General features: G+C 41.5%; 1 protein-coding gene across 1 annotated transcript in view; it reads left to right on the forward strand.

Annotated features, from left to right (window-relative positions):
• LOC117528137 (protein shisa-8) overlaps window positions 1–21138 on the forward strand; it is a 232229-nt gene that overhangs the window by 92931 nt on the left and 118160 nt on the right. Inside the window, exon 2 of the mRNA XM_034190710.1 lies at window positions 7161–7276. Within this exon, the coding sequence (XP_034046601.1) occupies window positions 7161–7276 (116 nt within the window). The remainder of the gene's footprint in view (window positions 1–7160; window positions 7277–21138) is intronic.

The following is a 21138-nucleotide window of genomic DNA, read 5'->3' on the forward strand; positions in this document are numbered from 1 at the left end:
TTTCTTAATAACATTACATTTACTCTGATGGGACTACCCAGCAGTGGGGGAATAAGTTTCATTACACTAGAAGGTCTTTCAGAAAGCACGTAACTAGGGTTAAGGATTGATTCCTTAATTATGTTCTCTATATGCCAATAATAACACAGTGCAGAGTAGCTACCCTAAACTCTGTAAGTGAGATAGAGTATCTCGTCATAGTTTTACATCCTCATTGAAGACAACTTTGGATGCTGTAGCTCCTCTGAAAAAAAGAGAGCTTTAAAATCAGAAGTGCCTGACTCCATGGTATAACTCACAAACTCGTAGCTTAAAGCAGATAACCCGTAAGTTGGAGAGGAAATGGTGTCTCACTAATTTAGAAGATCTTCACTTAGCCCTGGAAAAAGAGTCTGTTGCTCTATAAAAAGCCCTCCGTATAAGCTAGGACATCTTTCTACTCATCACTAATTGAAGACAAATAAGAACAACCCCAGGTTTCTTTTCAGCACTGTAGCCAGGCTGACAAGAGTCAGAGCTCTATTGAGCTGAGTATTCCATTAACTTTAGCTAGTATGACTTCATGACTTTCTTTGCTAACCACAATATTAACTATTAGAGAACAAAATTACTCATAACCATCCCAAAGACGTATCGTTATCTTTGGCTGCTTTCAGTGATGCCGGTATTTGGTTAGACTCTTTCTCTCCGATTGTTCCTGTCTGAGTTATTTTCATTAGTTACTTCATCCAAACCATCAACATGTTTATTAGACCCCATTCCTACCAGGCTGCTCAAGGAAGCCCTACCATTATTTAATGCTTCGATCTTAAATATGATCAATCTATCTTTGTTAGTTGGCTATGTACCACAGGCTTTTAAGGTGGCAGTAATTAAACCATTACTTAAAAAGCCATCACTTGACCCAGCTATCTTAGCTAATTATAGGCCAATCTCCAACCTTCCTTTTCTCTCAAAAATTCTTGAAAGGGTAGTTGTAAAACAGCTAACTGATCATCTGCAGAGGAATGGTCTATTTGAAGAGTTTCAGTCAGGTTTTAGAATTCATCATAGTACAGAAACAGCATTAGTGAAGGTTACAAATGATCTTCTTATGGCCTCGGACAGTGGACTCATCTCTGTGCTTGTTCTGTTAGACCTCAGTGCTGCTTTTGATACTGTTGACCATAAAATTTTATTACAGAGATTAGAGCATGCCATAGGTATTAAAGGCACTGCGCTGCGGTGGTTTGAATCATATTTGTCTAATAGATTACAATTTGTTCATGTAAATGGGGAATCTTCTTCACAGACTAAAGTTAATTATGGAGTTCCACAAGGTTCTGTGCTAGGACCAATTTTATTCACTTTATACATGCTTCCCTTAGGCAGTATTATTAGACGGTATTGCTTAAATTTTCATTGTTATGCAGATGATACCCAGCTTTATCTATCCATGAAGCCAGAGGACACACACCAATTAGCTAAACTGCAGGATTGTCTTACAGACATAAAGACATGGATGACCTCTAATTTCCTGCTTTTAAACTCAGATAAAACTGAAGTTATTGTACTTGGCCCCACAAATCTTAGAAACATGGTGTCTAACCAGATCCTTACTCTGGATGGCATTACCCTGACCTCTAGTAATACTGTGAGAAATCTTGGAGTCATTTTTGATCAGGATATGTCATTCAAAGCGCATATTAAACAAATATGTAGGACTGCTTTTTTGCATTTACGCAATATCTCTAAAATTAGAAAGGTCTTGTCTCAGAGTGATGCTGAAAAACTAATTCATGCATTTATTTCCTCTAGGCTGGACTATTGTAATTCATTATTATCAGGTTGTCCTAAAAGTTCCCTAAAAAGCCTTCAGTTAATTCAAAATGCTGCAGCTAGAGTACTAACGGGGACTAGAAGGAGAGAGCATATCTCACCCATATTGGCCTCTCTTCATTGGCTTCCTGTTAATTCTAGAATAGAATTTAAAATTCTTCTTCTTACTTATAAGGTTTTGAATAATCAGGTCCCATCTTATCTTAGGGACCTCGTAGTACCATATCACCCCAATAGAGCGCTTCGCTCTCAGACTGCAGGCTTACTTGTAGTTCCTAGGGTTTGTAAGAGTAGAATGGGAGGCAGAGCCTTCAGCTTTCAGGCTCCTCTCCTGTGGAACCAGCTCCCAATTCAGATCAGGAAGACAGACACCCTCTCTACTTTTATGATTAGGCTTAAAACTTTCCTTTTTGCTAAAGCTTATAGTTAGGGCTGGATCAGGTGACCCTGAACCATCCCTTAGTTATGCTGCTATAGACGTAGACTGCTGGGGGGTTCCCATGATGCACTGTTTCTTTCTCTTTTTGCTCTGTATGCACCACTCTGCTTTTAATCATTAGTGATCGATCTCTGCTCCCCTCCACAGCATGTCTTTTTCCTGGTTCTCTCCCTCAGCCCCAACCAGTCCCAGCAGAAGACTGCCCCTCCCTGAGCCTGGTTCTGCTGGAGGTTTCTTCCTGTTAAAAGGGAGTTTTTCCTTCCCACTGTAGCCAAGTGCTTGCTCACAGGGGGTCGTTTTGACCGTTGGGGTTTTACATAATTATTGTATGGCCTTGCCTTACAATATAAAGCGCCTTGGGGCAACTGTTTGTTGTGATTTGGCGCTATATAAAAAAAATTGATTGATTGATTGATTGATTGATATTACTTGGCATATCTGGTCAACTGGCCTCTTGAAAGTTCAAGATGGTGGCCATTTTCCAAGATGGCCACCATGTTGAATGACTTACTGAAAATCACTTTTTGAATAGAAATTCTCTTAATTGATTAATGAAAATGATATTGATGTCAAATTCCATTTTCTTATACGAGGTCTGTGAGAAAAGTATCCAACCTTTTTATTTTATGCAAAAAATATATGGATTTGATTCATATGTTTTTACGTCAGCCAAGCTTGAACCTTCATGCGCATGCGTGAGTTTTTTCACGCCTGTCGGTTGCGTCATTCGTCTGTGGGCAGGCTTTCAGTGAGCACTGGTCCACCCCTCTCATCGTTTTTTCATTGCGAGGAAATGGCGGAATGATTTGGGCTTTGTTCCATCAGAATTTTTTCAGAAACTGTTAGAGACAGTCAGCTGGAAACCATTCAGAAAATTCACATGGCTTTCGGTGAAAATTTTATGGGCTTCACAGAGATTAAGGAGTGTTACTACTGCTTTAAGGACGGCCCACAATGGCGCACAGCGCACTGCGCTCCGAGCCGCAATCGACAGGCAGAAACCACCAGATCATTTCTAAACGGATGGCTGTATGGATCCGGGACCATCGTGTGCAATTGCTCTGGTTATCACAGTTAGCCATTTTCCGGCAGATTTCACTTTTAACAAGAGATTTTGTCATGGAAAGCCGCGCAAAGGCTTTGCGCGTCACGACGGATTCGCTGATGGAGCGAGACAAAGAACACCTCCATTTTGGAGTGTCAGAGGACAAGTTGGGACATGCCCAGCTCTCCACAATTTCTCTTATACTCACTCGACTGGTAAGCCACTGAAAGCCGAGATAGGCATGTCCCAACTTGTCCTCTGACAAGGCCGTCCTATTCAGGTTTTGTCTCTTTCTCTGAAATTGTATATAATAATCATTAGATTATTAATATATAAACAAAATAAATTTAAGAAATATTACAATTTGAAAACAAATGCACCCAAACGTGAAGACAGCTGGAACTGCTTCAAGCTAACTTTTAACATTGAAAATGCCATAGACATGCTAACGCGTTAGCGTCGCTCCTGTTTTTAAGTTATAAAATACATCTATCAACTGTTTCAGAAGACCATAACAGGTCGGTTTAACATAGAAAAGGTAAATAATACTCACAGGAGTATGCTCTTTAGGGTTTTAGCGGAGGAAAATTAAGCGAAAGAAAGAAAGAATAAACGAAACAATAGGTCGAAGCATTGCTTCAATCTGCGAACCACTGCTTCGATTGGTTCAAAATCCATTCCTTTATCTTCATTGATCCATGTTTCTGATATAGCAATTATGTTAAATATTTTTTTAAATTGACTTAAATATTCTTTAATGTTGTTAAAGTTTGCATACAGACTTCTGCTGTTGAAATGGACTATTGATAATTTGTTATCCGTTTTAATGATCCGATTAAACTGTTCATCTGTATAATAGCAACAACTGTCATTGATATTTGAGAAGAAATTATTGTCCGGGTCTATATCGTGCTCCAAGTCCAGTACATTGTGGTCTGTGTATTTAAATGTTCTCAGTTCTACTTTTTCCATGATCAGCAATCCTTTGAGTTATATCCTTCTTGTCTCCAGATGTAGATGATGTAGTAGATGAATAGGTTCCTCTGGTCTGTGTCATGGTGTTGTGATGTGTTTGTGTCCTCATACCTTATTGATCCTATTTGTTCAGTTCCTCGATGTTCCTGATTACCATAACCTTCACTTGTTCTGGTGTTCCGTTCAGTTTGATGAATGTTTTGCAGTTGGATGTCCATGTCTGTTGAATTTTTCCCTGCTTTTTTAAGAAACGAGCTTTCCTGGCGATGTCTGCGTTTCTTTTGGTCAGATGTTCATTGATGAATACGTTTGTTCCTTTAAGTTTCCTTTAAGTAAAGGAGTAAAGTATAGATACCTAAAAAGTGTACTTAAGTACAGTAACGAAGTATTTGTACTTCGTTACTTGACACCTCTGAGCAGCAATAATAACAATAATAAGTCTAATTTGTGCATTTTGTTTTTGGGGGAGGGAGGACACATGGAAAATCCACCATCTTGTTTCTATTGATGTCATCACCACTTGCAGGCTGACATACGTGGGATATGTATGAAATATTGTGCATTAGTTTTCTTACATTTTACATTTTGCTTACATTTTTCATGAAGACAACCTACATTATTTCAAGGCCGTGGCAGCTTTTTCAGCAGTGCCAGTCAGCTTAGCAATAGTCAGATACATTTTTCCAGGAAAGACAGTTTTCCAGCTGCTGTGTTTAAGACATCCCGTGATGCTTGGTATCACAGCAGACCCCTTTAAACATCAAATGCTCAGCTGAATGCCGATGCAAGTACAGTGAATACCAGTCTTTTCCACAAAATAATGTTTTGGATGTACAACCCCAATTCCAGTGAAGTTGGGATGTTGTGTAAAATGTAAATAAAACAGAATACAATGATTTGCAAATCTTCTTCAACCTATATTCAATTGAAAACACCACAAAGACAAGATATTTAATGTTCAACTGTTAAATTTTATTGTTTTTGTGCAAATATTTGCTCATTTTGAAATGGATGCCTGCAACACATTTACCACTGTGTTACATCACCTTTCCTTCTAACAACACTCAATAAGTGTTTGGGAACTGAGGACACTAATTGTTGAAGCTTTGTAGGTGGAATTCTTTCCCATTCTTGCTTGATGTATGGCTTCAGTTGTTCAACAGTCTAGGGTCTCCGTTGTCATACTTTACCCTTCATAATGCACCACACATTTTCAATGGGAGACAGGTCTGGACTGCAGGCAGGCCCGTCTAGTACCCGCATTCTTTTACTATGAAGCTACGCTGTTGTAACACGTGCAGAATGTGGCTTGGCATTGTCTTGCTGAAATAAGCAGGGACGACCCTGTAAAAGACATTGCTTGGATGGCAGCATGTGTTGCTCCAAAACCTGGATTCATTGATGGTGCTTTCACAGATGTGTAGTTGCCTATGCCATGGGCATTAACACACACCCCATACCATCACAGATGCTGGCTTTTGAACTTTTCATTGGTAACAATCTGGATGGACTTTTTCCTCTTTTGTCCAGAGGACAAGACGTCCATGATTTCCAAAAACAAATGTGGACTCATCAGGCCACAGCACACTTTTCCACTTTGTGTCTGTCCATTTCAATTGAGCTCGGGCCCAGAGAAGGCAGCGGCATTTCTGGATGTTGTTGATGTATGGCTTTCACTTTGCATGGTATAGTTTTAACTTGCACTTGTCGATGTAGCGACGAACTGTGTTAACTGACAATGGTTTTCTGAAGTGTTCCTGAGCCCACGTGGTAAGATCCTTTACATAATGATGTCAGTTTTTAATGCAGTGCCACCTGAAGGATCGAAGATCACAGGCATTCAATGTTGTTTTTCAGCTTTGCCGCTTACATGTAGAAAGTTCTCCAGGTTCTATGAATCGTCTGATTATATTATAATGATGGACTTGATGGTAGGTGGTAGATGATGGAATCCCTATATTTCTTGCAATTGAACGTTGAGAAACACTGTATTTGTAAACTGTTGGACTATTTTTTCATGCAGTTGTTCACAAAGTGCTGATCCTTGCCCCATCTTTGCTTGTGAATGGCTGGGCCTTTTGGGGATGCTCCTTTTATACCCAATCATGACACTCACAATTAGTGTCCTCAGTTCCCAAATGCTTATTGAGTGTTGTTAGAAGGAAAAATGATGTAACAGTGAAAAACATACCACTGTCCCAAATTTTTGAAATGTGTTGCCGACATCCATTTCAAAATGAGCAAATATTTGCACAAAAACAATAAAGTTTTTCAGTTTGGATAGTAAATATCTTGTCTTTGTGGTGTATTCAATTGAATATAGGTTGAAGAAGATTTGTAAATCATTGTATTCTGTTTGTATTTACATTTCACACAACATCCCAGCTTTATTGGAATTGGGGTTGTAACACTTGTTTAATACAGAATTCACTAAAAACAGATGACCTTCCATGTGCGTGATAACTGGGATCACCCAATTTAGCAGACATGAAGGGTTGAGCTTGTTTGTCTGTATTCTGTACATGATTAGAATTCTGTGAAATTTTGCGTTTTTGGTTTTTAAAGACAAATGATCTCCTTAAAATGTGTTTTATTCACTATGTTTTCACATTCCACCCATCTGAAATCTTTATATTTTTTAGAATCTCACCCATAGTGTGTGTGTGGTGTGTGTGTGTGTGTGTGCGTGTGTGTGTGTGTGTGTGTGTGTGTGTGTGTGTGTGTGTGTGTGTGTGTGTGTGTGTGTGTGTGTGTGTGTGTGTGTGTGTGTGTGTGTGTGTGTGAGAATGTCACTTTATCTTTAAAGTTATTTCCAGGTTGTTGCTTTTTTCCCAGGACAAGACCACCAAACTGCAAAAATGTGTTTTTCCTTTGACCCACCAGGACTTTGACAGAGCTTTTGAAGCAGCCTGGGGAGGCAGGGGCCGTGGATGGAGCAGGAGTTCACCACCCGATAGGGACCAATGGCATCTCTGCCAGAGCGCTACGCTCCAACAATGGTCTGTCTTCTGAATGTCTCTTTAAATGTCTACGCTTTGTACAAATAGGCTTATAAACTGACCTGATGCACAAAAAAACATACAAAAAATAATAAGCTTGTAATGCATTTATTGTATTGCACAACAATAGAGAGGTTCAACTGTCATTACAAATCTCACACAACTTTTCACTTATGCAGAACCAAAGTGGAAATAATTTCAGAGAAATAACTGTTTATACTGGTGTTTAAGGAAAAGAAAGTTTTGGAGACAGGCATGCATTACATCATTCTTAAAAATGTAGTTATTTTATATTTAAATAATAAATTCCAGACATACTCTGAGACTTTTTTAACTGGCTGTTTATTGCAGTCATTTAAATATTTAAGTGTAATTTTAATGATGGCACTGGCATGTCGTGATTTAATTATATACCAGAGTGTCATCAGCATAGCAATGACAGGATATAAAAATTGCTAAATTATGTGACTAACAAAGTAGATATATCACAAAACAACACTGTTACATACACTCAACAAAAATATAAACGCAACACTTTTGGTTTTGCTCCCATTTTGTATGAGATGAACTCAAAGATCTAAAACTTTTTCCACATACACAATATCACCATTTCCCTCAAATATTATTCACAAACCAGTCTAAATCTGTGATAGTGAGCACTTCTCCTTTGCTGAGATAATCCATCCCACCTCACAGGTGTGCCATATCAAGATGCTGATTAGACACCATGATTAGTGCACAGGTGTGCCTTAGACTGTCCACAATAAAAGGCCACTCTGAAAGGTGCAGTTTTATCACACAGCACAATGCCACAGATGTCGCAAGATTTGAGGGAGTGTGCAGTTGGCATGCTGACAGCAGGAATGTCAACCAGAGCTGTTGCTCATGTATTGAATGTTCATTTCTCTACCATAAGCCGTCTCCAAAGGCGTTTCAGAGAATTTGGCAGAACATCCAACCAGCCTCACAACCGCAGACCATGTGTAACCACACCAGCCCAGGACCTCCACATCCAGCATGTTCACCTCCAAGATCGTCTGAGACCAGCCACTCGGACAGCTGCTGAAACAATCGGTTTGCATAACCAAAGAATTTCTGCACAAACTGTCAGAAACCGTCTCAGGGAAGCTCATCTGCATGCTCGTCGTCCTCATCGGGGTCTCGACCTGACTCCAGTTCGTCATCGTAACCGACTTGAGTGGGCAAATGCTCACATTCGCTGGCGTTTGGCACTTTGGAGAGGTGTTCTCTTCACGGATGATGCGAAGGAGATGTGTTGCACTCCATGAGGCAAATGGTGGTCACACCAGATACTGACTGGTATCCCCCCCCAATAAAATAAAACTGCACCTTTCATAGTGGCCTTTTATTGTGGGCAGTCTAAGGCACACCTGTGCACTAATCATGGTGTCTAATCAGCATCTTGATATGGCACACCTGTGAGGTGGGATGGATTATCTCAGCAAAGGAGAAGTGCTCACTATCACAGATTTAGACTGGTTTGTGAACAATATTTGAGGGAAATGGTGATATTGTGTATGTGGAAAAAGTTTTAGATCTTTGAGTTCATCTCATACAAAATGGGAGAAAAACCAAAAGTGTTGCGTTTATACTTTTGTTGAGTATAGATGTAAAGGGAAGTTAAGGGAACTTATAAGTAATAATGAATTGCCTAATTTTTAAAAAACAAACAAAAACCTTAATACAGTAGTCTACAATTTAATAATATTTTAACATTGCTAATTTTACAAACTCTAGAGAGAGAAAGAGAGTGAGAGAGAGAGAGAGAGATTGTGTTATGGAGCTTTGTGATGCATCTGTGTTTTGGGGTATGTTGTGTGAATTTGTAACAAGCACAATGCCAGCTTAAATTGCTACATGTGTTGTGGGTTGTATTTGTGTTGTCAATATTTGGAAGCTTTTGCTTTTGTTGTTGTTGTTGTTTTGCATTTTGCAAGATGAATATTGATGGAGCTATCGGGAAGGTGACGGTCTAGTGGATAAACTTTGGGCTTGAAAGCAAAAGATCCTCTGTTCAAACTCCCACCAGACTAGACAATCACTAAAGGCCGTTGGGTACGATTGTTAATCCCCGAGTTGCTCCCAGTGTGTAGTGAGCGCCTTGTATAACAGCATCCTGACATCGGTGTGTCTGAGTGTGCGTATGACTGGGTAGATGTGAGGCATCATTGTAAAGTGCTTTGAGCTTCTGTTTCAGATGGGTAAAAGCATTATTTATTGAATTGATGCAAGTATTTTTTTTTTCTGCATTTGCTTGTGGCCTCTATCAGCCACCATAGAATTCACATCAAATAGCACAAGGAGACCTGGGGGAGTTTTTCTGGTGCTGTGCTTGCTCTGGGGTTGGTAAAATTAGACTTTACCTTTAAAAAACTGCTTACTTTGCCTTCTCTGGTGTCATTTTTTCAGCACAACCTCACCTGTGTGACTACAATTTTTCTTTCATTCTGACATACTGTATTAACAGAATGAATCGAAATTCATACTTCTTCTTTGTCTTTCGGCTGTTCCCGTTATGGGTCGCCACAGCAGATCAATCGTTTCCATCTCACCCTGTCCTCTGTATCTTCCTCTGTCACACCAACCACCTGCATGTCCTCTCTCAGCACATCCATGAACCTCCTCTTTGGTCTCCCTCTTCTCCTCCTGCCTGGTGGCTCCATCCTCAGCATCCTTCTCCCTATATACCCTGGGTCCCTCCTCTGCACATGTCCAAACCATCTCAATCTCGCCTCTCTGACTTTGTCTCCAAACCGTCCCACCTGAGCTGTCCCTCTAATATGTTCATTCCTAATCTTGTCCATTCTTGTCACTCCCAAAGAGAATCTCAACATCTTCAGCTCTGCCACCTCCAGCTCTGCCTCCTGTCTTTTTGTTAGTGCTACTGTCTCTAAACCATACAACATAGCTGGTCTCACTACTGTTTTGTAAACTTTCCCCTTCACTCTTGCTGATATTCTTCGGTCACAAATCACTCCTGCCACCTTTCTCCACCCACTCCACCCTGCCTGCACTCTCTTCTTCACCTCTCTACCACACTCTCCATTACTTTGAACAGTTGACCCCAAATATTTAAACTCATCTACTTTCACCACTTCTACTCCTTGTAACTGCACTATTCCACTGGGCTCCCTCTCATTCACACACATGTACTCAGTCTTGCTTCTACTGACTTTCATTCCCCTTCTCTCCAAAGCATATCTCCACTTCTCCAGACTAGACTCAACTTGCTCTCTACTCTCACTACAGATCACAAAAACATAAAATCCCACATGGGTTGGTGATCCATCCACATGAGGTCGCACTGCCATCTGATTGTGTTTGCAGCATTTGCACGGCGTGTCAAATGCAGGTCGGAAATATCATGCCACAGCCAAGGAGCTGCATGATATCATCGGCCATGTTGAACTGTGGCTGAACTGCGTGATCAAGGCAGCTTCACACCAGCGGCCAATTGTCAGCAAATCCCAGATGAATGGCCATCCGACCCACTCCCAGCCGGAGTCAGGTGCCACCCACAAACATCTAACCCCATCGTGGGGCACTTAGAAAAGACGGGGCACAGCCGGCACAGTGGTAGAGTGCAGTCGACCACATTCAAGCTGACTGTGTGAATAGCCCCACACTTTCTAAGTGCCCCACGAGTGTGCCATTACCAAGAAACACAAATGGAATGCAAGTGTATCCCCCCCCACCACCACCATGATCCAACATTGTCAGGTGTGGCTGAGGTGGCTGGAGTGCGATTTCTGTCCAGTGCAGTGTGCATCTGGACAGATGTAATGTCCAGCTGAAACAGCTAACTGCTGTGTACTCACAACTCAGCTGGAGAACACATATCGTACCACGAACAACATGAACAACACTCCAAGCAATGACATGCTGATCATTACGTACAGACAAAATCACATGGGGACCGGCCAGCAACGTCTGAGCGTGCATGGCACGGTGTGAACTGTGGTATCAGCCGGCCAGGCTGAAGCCACTACCAAATCAAATCAAATCAAATCAATTTTATTTATATAGCGCCAAATCACAACAAACAGTTGCCCCAAGGTGCCTTATATTGTAAGGCAAGGCCATACAATAATTACGGAAAAACCCCAACGGTCAAAACGACCCCCTGTGAGCAAGCACTTGGCAACAGTGGGAAGGAAAAACTCCCTTTTAACAGGAAGAAACCTCCAGCAGAACCAGGCTCAAGGAGGGGCAGTCTTCTGCTGGGACTGGTTGGGGCTGAGGGAGAGAACCAGGAAAAAGACATGCTGTGGAGGGGAGCAGAGATCAATCACTAATGATTAAATGCAGAGTGGTGCATACAGAGCAAAAAGAGAAAGAAACAGTGCATCATGGGAACCCCCCAGAAGTCTAAGTCTATAGCAGCATAAGTAAGGGATGGTTCAGGGTCACCTGATCCAGCCCTAACTATAAGCTTTAGCAAAAAGGAAAGTTTTAAGCCTAATCTTAAAAGTAGAGAGGGTGTCTGTCTCCCTGATCTGAATTGGGAGCTGGTTCCACAGGAGAGGAGCCTGAAAGGTGAAGGCTCTGCCTCCCATTCTACTCTTACAAACCCTAGGAACTACAAGTAAGCCTGCAGTCTGAGAGCAAAGCGCTCTATTGGGGTGATATGGTACTATGAGGTCCCTAAGATAAGATGGGACCTGATTATTCAAAACCTTATAAGTAAGAAGAAGAATTTTAAATTCTTCCATTCTACCACCATGTAAATTGTAGTCCACATGACAGACAGAAACATATATAAGTTAAGGGGAAAGGCGTGAACACATTCATGTTTAATCATTTTGCCCATAGCACTGTGGACACAGTAGGCATGTCAGCTGACCACCGGCCAGTGTCAGCTGGAACCAGTGGTGGGTAAAGTTCCACTACTCTGCTAACTGCTAACTAGCAAAACTAACTTTTTCGTTAGCATATTAGCTTATCAGCTAACTTTGAAAACCATCAGTGGACCAATTAGCTTCTGCTAAATTTAGTTCTGCTAACTTTCAGTCCATTAACATTATTTTGGTGTCTTAGTGAGTAAAGCTTAACGGACAAAAACATCTGTAAACCCTGAACTCAATTTTGTGCTTACATATTTTAGTTGATTTATGTACATGTGTTCAGCATCAAACTGCTCCACTGCTGTGGGAGCGCGATGTGGTTCTCACTTTCCACATGCTCACACTGTGTTTGTGCACGCACACACGAGCATGCACAAAAAAAGTTGCCACATGATCATTCACACCTGTCCGACTGTGTGTCCCTCCCGACAGCAGGTGGAATTTTTCACAGATTGCCAATTCATTATTTCACACCCCCCCCCCCCCCCCCTTTTCTGCCAGTTTCAGCTTCCTTGGCCCAACTTTGTGTTATGTGTGAAGGGGTCTGTAAGGTCTGAGAGTCATTTTTGCCTGACAAATAGCTTATACACATATTTATCAATTGCTAAAAATGAGTTTTAAAAAGTTTACTGATAATAATATTTTATGAAAAACAGAGGTGAATATTTTGTTTGCAGTTTGCCTTTCACTGACTTGTGCAAACTCAGAGTTGAAAAAAAATCCAAAGTCTTCCATCGGCAGCGAGTCCAGCACAGAGTACAGTGTACTTGGTGTGTTATGGACAATCAGTCTCCAGTGGCATGAATAATGTCTGGTCCCCATCGATCTGAGAGCATACGCAGTTGTGCACGTGGCTGCAGTATTTTTTGAAGGACAGATGGTTTTTTTTTCTTAATCCTCAGGCTCAGCAGTGCTGTGATTCAATGCAGATGTATTTTATAACCAGGGTTGACTTCCATTAAGATGCACTTTGTAACTGTCAGTGGTAAGAAGCTGTCATAACTCTCTGTGTTATCAGTAAATATGGTTGTACACACTTCATCCAACATAAAAATCATTCATACTGACTTGTCAGATGATGTTTCAGACACTCTGTTTTATAGATAAATTACCATGGATTAAAGGGGTTTTTTTTTCCCCCTCACACCCTCAAGTATGCACACACTTACACATGCAGAATTTATTCACTCTGCAGGCCAGAGACAATTCCTGCAAGCTCGTTTTTTTTTTGTTTGTTTGTTTGTTTGTTTTTTGCTTTCATCTTCCAACCATTGCAGTAAACAAGTTTTATGGCCCCTTTTTCACCCTATACAAGGCTTATTAGCACTCTGCTTCCCTCTGTCTGGATTTCTCTTGTTCTTTCTATTATTTTTTTAACCTGCACATTAGGGAATTAATCCTGCATAGATAAAATAATAACAAAAAAGATCAAGGAGGAAAAAAGGAAGCAAGACAGGAGAGAGATGTGAAAGGAGGGATGAACAAGGCGACAGCTGGGCGGGGTGTCAGGGGTGCTGGAGGTGAAATGAGGAGTCAGGGTGATGACAGGAAGGGCGCCAGGATGAAACCGTCCTGATCCTGCAATGTCAGCTTTCTACAGATAATCACATCTTAATTAAAAGCAATTAATCCTCCAGGACACTTAGACATGAGAAAGGAAGCAGGTGAGGATGAAATGAAGAGGACAGAAAAGTAATAGAGGAGAGATATAAATGTATTTTTTTCTTCTCCATTTACAAAACATAATTTAGAGTTTGATGATAGATTTCCAGAGGAAAAGGTTTACATTTCTTAAGGGCAATTCACACATAGTGTGAATTTGGTTGAATTATGGCGTAACAGTGCGGAACAGTTCGAATTAGCGCACCATGAAACATGTGCCGACGGGCAGGCGTGCATGATCCCGGCATGACGATTCGTGCCTCCCCAACAGGCACGAACCACACACATCCATGTGTTGGGGGGGAGCGCACGACACACAGACACATGTGCTGCGGGGGGAGCCAACACTCTGGCACGTCACATGTGCATTCGGCAACTCCACACTCATGGGGCACTTAGACAAATTTCACATCCAGCTCGACAGTGATTGTCTGCTGACTGTTGTCATGTTAATAGTGTGAATGGCCACACATTCTCTAAGTGCCATGCGAGCGGTGTTAGATGTTCATATGTGTTAGCTGAAACTTGGCCGACACCTGCCGCACGTGAGGGGTTTGATGGGCTCTCACAGCGGACAATGTGTTTTTCAGCCACTGGTGTACACAAATAATTGTAGCAACAGGTATACGAGGCATTCAAGGCAACTACGAATTTACACATTTCGCATACGATTCCTGCTTCATGCGCATTTCGACCAAATTCACACTATGTGTGAAGGAGCCCTTTTCCACGACACTATAAACACGCTACTTGTCAAAGTCGCTGAAGAGGTTTTGAAGCTCATCTGTCACATTTTTGAACATTGTCTCAACATGTGCGCGTGGTAGTGGAATAACATTACTGTAATTTTTGTGGGGGTTTTTTAGAAACTTGCAAAACACTTTTTTATTGCTGCTGCTGGTTCTTTACTGTGAATATTTCATTCTATTAAGCTTTGCCATATTTAAAGAAAAAAACATTTACCAACGTTTGCTCTTAAACTGACAATATGTTTTTGTGGATTCAATCAATCAATCAATCAACTTTTTTCTTGTATAGCGCCAAATCACAACAAACAGTTGCCCCAAGGCGCTCCACATTGCAAGGCAAGGCCATACAATAATTATGAAACACAGTCTACGTCTAAAGCAACATAACCAAGGGATGGTCCAGGGTCACCCGATCCAGCCCTAACTATAAGCCTTAGCGAAAAGGAAAGTTTTAAGCCTAATCTTAAAAGTAGAGAGGGTATCTGTCTCCCTGATCTGAATTGGGAGCTGGTTCCACAGGAGAGGAGCCTGAAAGCTGAAGGCTCTGCCTCCCATTCTACTCTTACAAACCCTAGGAACTACAAGTAAGCCCGCAGTCTGAGAGCGAAGCGCTCTAATGGGGTAATATGGTACTACGAGGTCCCTAAGATAAGATGGGACCTGATTATTCAAAACCTTATAAGTAAGAAGAAGAATTTTAAATTCTATTCTAGCATTAACAGGAAGCCAATGAAGGGAGACCAACACGGGTGAGATATGCTCTCTCCTGCTAGTCCCCGTCAGTACTCTAGCTGCAGCATTCTGAACCAACTGAAGGCTTTTTAGGGAACTTTTAGGACAACCTGATAATAATGAATTACAATAGTCCAGCCTAGAGGAAATAAATGCATGAATTAGTTTTTCAGCATCACTCTGAGACAAGACCTTTCTGATTTTAGAGATATTGCGTAAATGCAAAAAGGCAGTCCTACATATTTGTTTAATATGCGCTTTGAATGACATATCCTGATCAAAAATAACTCCAAGATTTCTCACAGTATTACTAGAGATCAGGGAAATGCCATCCAGAGTAACGATCTGGTTAGACACCATGCTTCTAAGATTTGTGGGGCCAAGTACAATAACTTCAGTTTTATCTGAGTTTAAAAGCAGGAAATTAGAGGTCATCCATGTCTTTATGTCTGTAAGACAATCCTGCAGTTTAGCTAATTGGTGCGTATCCTCTGGCTTCATGGATAGATAAAGCTGGGTATCATCTGCGTAACAATGAAAATTTAAGCAATACCGTCTAATAATACTGCCCAAGGGAAGCATGTATAAAGTGAATAAAATTGGTCCTAGCACAGAACCTTGTGGAACTCCATAATTAACTTTAGTCTGTGAAGAAGATTCCCCATTTACATGAACAAACTGTAATCTATTAGACAAATATGATTCAAACCACCGCAGCGCAATGCCTTTAATACCTATGACATGCTCTAATCTCTGTAATAAAATTTTATGGTCAACAGTATCAAAAGCAGCACTGAGGTCCAACAGAACAAGCACAGAGATAAGTCCACTGTCCGAAGCCATAAGAAGATCATTTGTAACCTTCACTAATGCTGTTTCTGTACTATGATGAATTCTAAAACCTGACTGAAACTCTTCAAATAGACCATTCCTCTGCAGGTGATCAGTTAGCTGTTTTACAACTACCCTCTCAAGAATCTTTGAGAGAAAAGGAAGGTTGGAGATTGGCCTATAATTAGCTAAGATAGCTGGGTCAAGTGATGGCTTTTTAAGTAATGGTTTAATTACTGCCACCTTAAAGGCCTGTGGTACATAACCAACTAACAAAGATAGATTGATCATATTTAAGACTGAAGCATTAAATAATGGTAGGACTTCCTTGAGCAGCCTGGCAGGAATGGGGTCTAATAAGCATGTTGATGGTTTGGATGAAGTAACTAATGAAAATAACTCAGACAGAACAATCGGAGAGAAAGAGTCTAACCAAATACCGGCATCACTGAAAGCAGCCAAAGATAACGATACATCTTTGGGATGGTTATGAGTAATTTTTTCTCTAATAGTCAAAATTTTGTTAGCAAAGAAAGTCATGAAGTCATTACTAGTTAAAGTTAATGGAATACTCAGCTCAATAGAGCTCTGACTCTTTGTCAGCCTGGCTACAGTGCTGAAAAGAAACCTGGGGTTGTTCTTATTTTCTTCAATTAGTGATGAGTAGAAAGATGTCCTAGCTTCACGAAGGGCTTTCTTATAGAGCAACAAACTCTTTTTCCAGGCTAAGTGAAGATCTTCTAAATTAGTGAGACGCCATTTCCTCTCCAACTTACGGGTTATCTGCTTTAAGCTACGAGTTTGTGAGTTATACCACGGAGTCAGACACTTCTGATTTAAAGCTCTCTTTTTCAGAGGAGCTACAGCATCCAAAGTTGTCTTCAATGAGGATGTAAAACTATTGACAAGATACTCTAACTCCCTTACAGAGTTTAGGTAGCTACTCTGCTCTGTGTTGGTATATGACATTAGAGAACATAAAGAAGGAATCATATCCTTAAACCTAGTTACAGCGCTTTCTGAAAGACTTCTAGTGTAATGAAACTTATTCCCCACTGCAGGGTAGTCCATCAGGGTAAATGTAAATGTTATTAAAAAATGATCAGACAAAAGGGAGTTTTCAGGGAATACTGTTAAGTCTTCTATTTCCATACCATAAGTCAGAACAAGATCTAAAATATGATTAAAGTGGTGGGTGGACTCATTTACTTTTTGAGCAAAGCCGATAGAGTCTAATAATAGATTAAATGCAGTGTTGAGGCTGTCATTCTCAGCATCTGTGTGGATGTTAAAATCGCCCACTATAATTATCTTATCTGAGCTAAGCACTAAGTCAGACAAAAGGTCTGAAAATTCACAGAGAAACTCACAGTAACGACCAGGTGGACGATAGATAATAACAAATAAAACTGGTTTTTGGGACTTCCAATTTGGATGGACAAGACTAAGAGACAAGCTTTCAAATGAATTAAAGCTCTGTCTAGGTTTTTGATTAATTAATAAGCTGGAATGGAAGATTGCTGCTAATCCTCCGCCCCGGCCCGTGCTACGAGCATTCTGACAGTTAGTGTGACTCGGGGGTGTTGACTCATTTAAACTAACATATTCATCCTGCTGTAACCAAGTTTCTGTTAGGCAGAATAAATCAATACGTTGATCAATTATTATATCATTTACCAACAGGGACTTAGAAGAGAGAGACCTAATGTTTAATAGACCACATTTAACTGTTTTAGTCTGTGGTGCAATTGAAGGTGCTATATTATTTTTTCTTTTTGAATTTTTATGCTTAAATAGATTTTTGCTAGTTATTGGTGGTCTGGGAGCAGGCACCGTCTCTACGGGGATGGGGTAATAGGGGGATGGCAGGGGGAGAGAAGCTGCAGAGAGGTGTATAAGACCACAGCTCTGCCTCCTGGTCCCAACGCTAGACAGTCACAGTTTGGAGGATCCCAAAAAATTGGCCAGATTTCTAGAAATGAGAGCTGCTCCCTCTAAAGTGGGATGGATGCCGTCTCTCCTAACAAGACCAGGTTTTCCCCAGAAGCTTTGCCAATTATCAATGAAGCCCACCTCATTTTTTGGACACCACTCAGACAGCCAGCAATTCAAGGAGAACATGCGGCTAAACATGTCACTCCCGGTCTGATTGGGGAGGGGCCCAGAGAAAACAACAGAGTCCGACATTGTTTTTGCAAAGTTACACACCGATTCAATGTTAATTTTAGTGACCTCCGATTGACGTAACCGAGTGTCATTACTGCCGACGTGAATTACAATCTTACCAAATTTACGCTTAGCCTTAGCCAGCAATTTCAAATGTCCTTCAATGTCGCCTGCTCTGGCCCCCGGAAGACAATTGACAATGGTTGCTGGTGTCGCTAACTTCACATTTCTCAAAACAGAGTCGCCAATAACCAGAGTTTGATCCTCGGCGAGTGTATCGTCGAGTGGGGAAAAACGGTTAGAGATGTGAACGGGTTGACGGTGTACACGGGGCTTCTGTTTAGGGCTACGCTTCCTCCTCACAGTCACCCAGTCAGCCTGCCTTCCCGACTGCACGGGGTCTGCCAGGGGGGAACTAACGGCGGCTAAGCTACCTTGGTCCGCACCGACTACAGGGGCCTGGCTAGCTGTAGAATTTTCCACGGTGCGGAGCCGAGCCTCCAATTCGCCCAGCCTGGCCTCCAAAGTTACGAATAAGCTGCACTTATTACAAGTACCGTTACTGCTAAAAGAGGCCGAGGAATAACTAAACATTTCACACCCAGAGCAGAAAAGTACGGGAGAGACAGGAGAAGCCGCCATGCTAAAACGGCTAAGAGCTAGTAGCTACGCTAAGCTAGCGGATTCCCAAACAGGGAATCCGACACTAGACAGGCTGTGGAGCAGCACAGGTAACGCACGACAACAGTGCTAAAATAAAATAAAAATCCACTAGACAGGCTGTGGAGCAGCACAGGTAACGCACAACAACAGTGCTAAAAAATAAAATAAAATAAAAATAAAAATCCACTGGACAGGCTGTGGAGCAGCACAGGCAACGCACGACAACAGTGCTAAAACAAAATAAAAATCCACTAGACAGGCTGTGGAGCAGCACAGGTAACGCACGACAACAGTGCTAAAAAATAAAATAAAAATAAAAATCCACTGGACAGGCTGTGGAGCAGCACAGGCAACGCACGACAACAGTGCTAAAACAAAATAAAAATCCACTGGACAGGCTGTGGAGCAGCACAGGTAACGCACGACAACAGTGCTAAATCAAAATCCACTGGACAGGCTGTGGAGCAGCACAGGTAACGCACGACAACAGTGCTAAAACAAAATAAAAATCCACTAGACAGGCTGTGGAGCAGCACAGGTAACGCACAACAACAGTGCTAAAAAATAAAATAAAATAAAAATAAAAATCCACTGGACAGGCTGTGGAGCAGCACAGGCAACGCACGACAACAGTGCTAAAACAAAATAAAAATCCACTAGACAGGCTGTGGAGCAGCACAGGCAACGCACGACAACAGCGCTAAACAAAAATCCACTGGACAGGCTGTGGAGCAGCACAGGCAACGCACGACAACAGCGCCAAAAAAAAAATAAAATAAAAATCAAAATCCACTGGACAGGCTGTGGAGCAGCACAGGTAACGCACGACAACAGTGCTAAAAAATAAAATCAAAATCCACTGGACAGGCTGTGGAGCAGCACAGGTAACGCACGACAACAGTGCTAAAAAAAAAAAAATAAATAAAATAAAAAAATAAAAAAATAAAAAAATAAAAATCCACTGGACAGGCTGCGGAGCAGCACAGGTAACACACGACAACAGTGGTAAAAAATAAAATAAAAATCCACTAGACAGGCTGTGGAGCAGCACAGGTAACACACGACAACAGTGCTAAAAAAAAATAAAATAAAAATAAAAATCCACTGGACAGGCTGTGGAGCAGCACAGGTAACGCACGACAACAGTGCCAAAAAATAAAATAAAAATCCACTGGACAGGCTGTGGAGCAGCACAGGTAACGCACGACAACAGTGCCAAAAAACAAAACAAAAATCCACTGAACAGGCTGTGGAGCAGCGCAGGTAACACACGACAACAGTGCCAAAAAATAAAATAAAAATCCACTGAACAGGCTGTGGAGCAGCACAGGTAACACACGACAACAGTGGTAAAAAATAAAATAAAAATCCACTGGACAGGCTGTGGAACAGCACAGGTAACGCACGACAACAGTGCTAAAAAATAAAATAAAAATCCACTGAACAGGCTGTGGAGCAGCACAGGTAACACATGACAACAGTGCTAAAAAATAAAATAAAAATCCACTGAACAGGCTGTGGAGCAGCACAGGTAACACATGACAACAGTGCTAAAAAATAAAATAAAAATCCACTGAACAGGCTGTGGAGCAGCACAGGTAACGCACGACAACAGTGCTAAAATAAATAAAAATCCACTAGGCAAGCTGTGGAGCAGCACAACAACAGTGCTAAAAAATAAAACAAAAATAAAAACGAAAGCGTTAGCAAGCTAGTTAGCCTGCCAACGCTGATGAAGGCCAGCTGATAAAAGAGCTCCGTCGCGATGCTTCGACCGTTAGAGGTCTTCCTTAGGCGTAGGAGCACGGTGAAAAAGTAAAAAAAAGTAAAAAAGTCTTGAAAAAGACTGTTAATTCAAAGAACTCAAACAGCTCAGTTCAAACAGCTAACAGATACAGCAGAACACCGCTGTGCTCCGGAACAGGAAGTCAATATGTCAAGTGCATATCAAGGATTGAGGACAGCCGGTGCACCCAAGCTACAGCCAAAGCCATCCAGTTCGTAAAGGAAGGACAGAAGCCAGAGAAAGCACCAAAGAACTGCTCGGCTGGGTTGCTCTCTACGGCCCGAGACTGGGTGATGACAGTTGACCTGGAGAGGCAGCTGAAAATACCACCGCACATCACCCAGTCCAAATTGAGACCAGACATCATCCTTGTCTCTGAGGCTACAAGGCAACTGGCCATGCTCGAGT

The sequence above is a fragment of the Thalassophryne amazonica genome, chromosome 16 (genome assembly GCF_902500255.1).
Source record: "Thalassophryne amazonica chromosome 16, fThaAma1.1, whole genome shotgun sequence".
Taxonomy (NCBI): Eukaryota; Metazoa; Chordata; class Actinopteri; order Batrachoidiformes; family Batrachoididae; genus Thalassophryne; species Thalassophryne amazonica.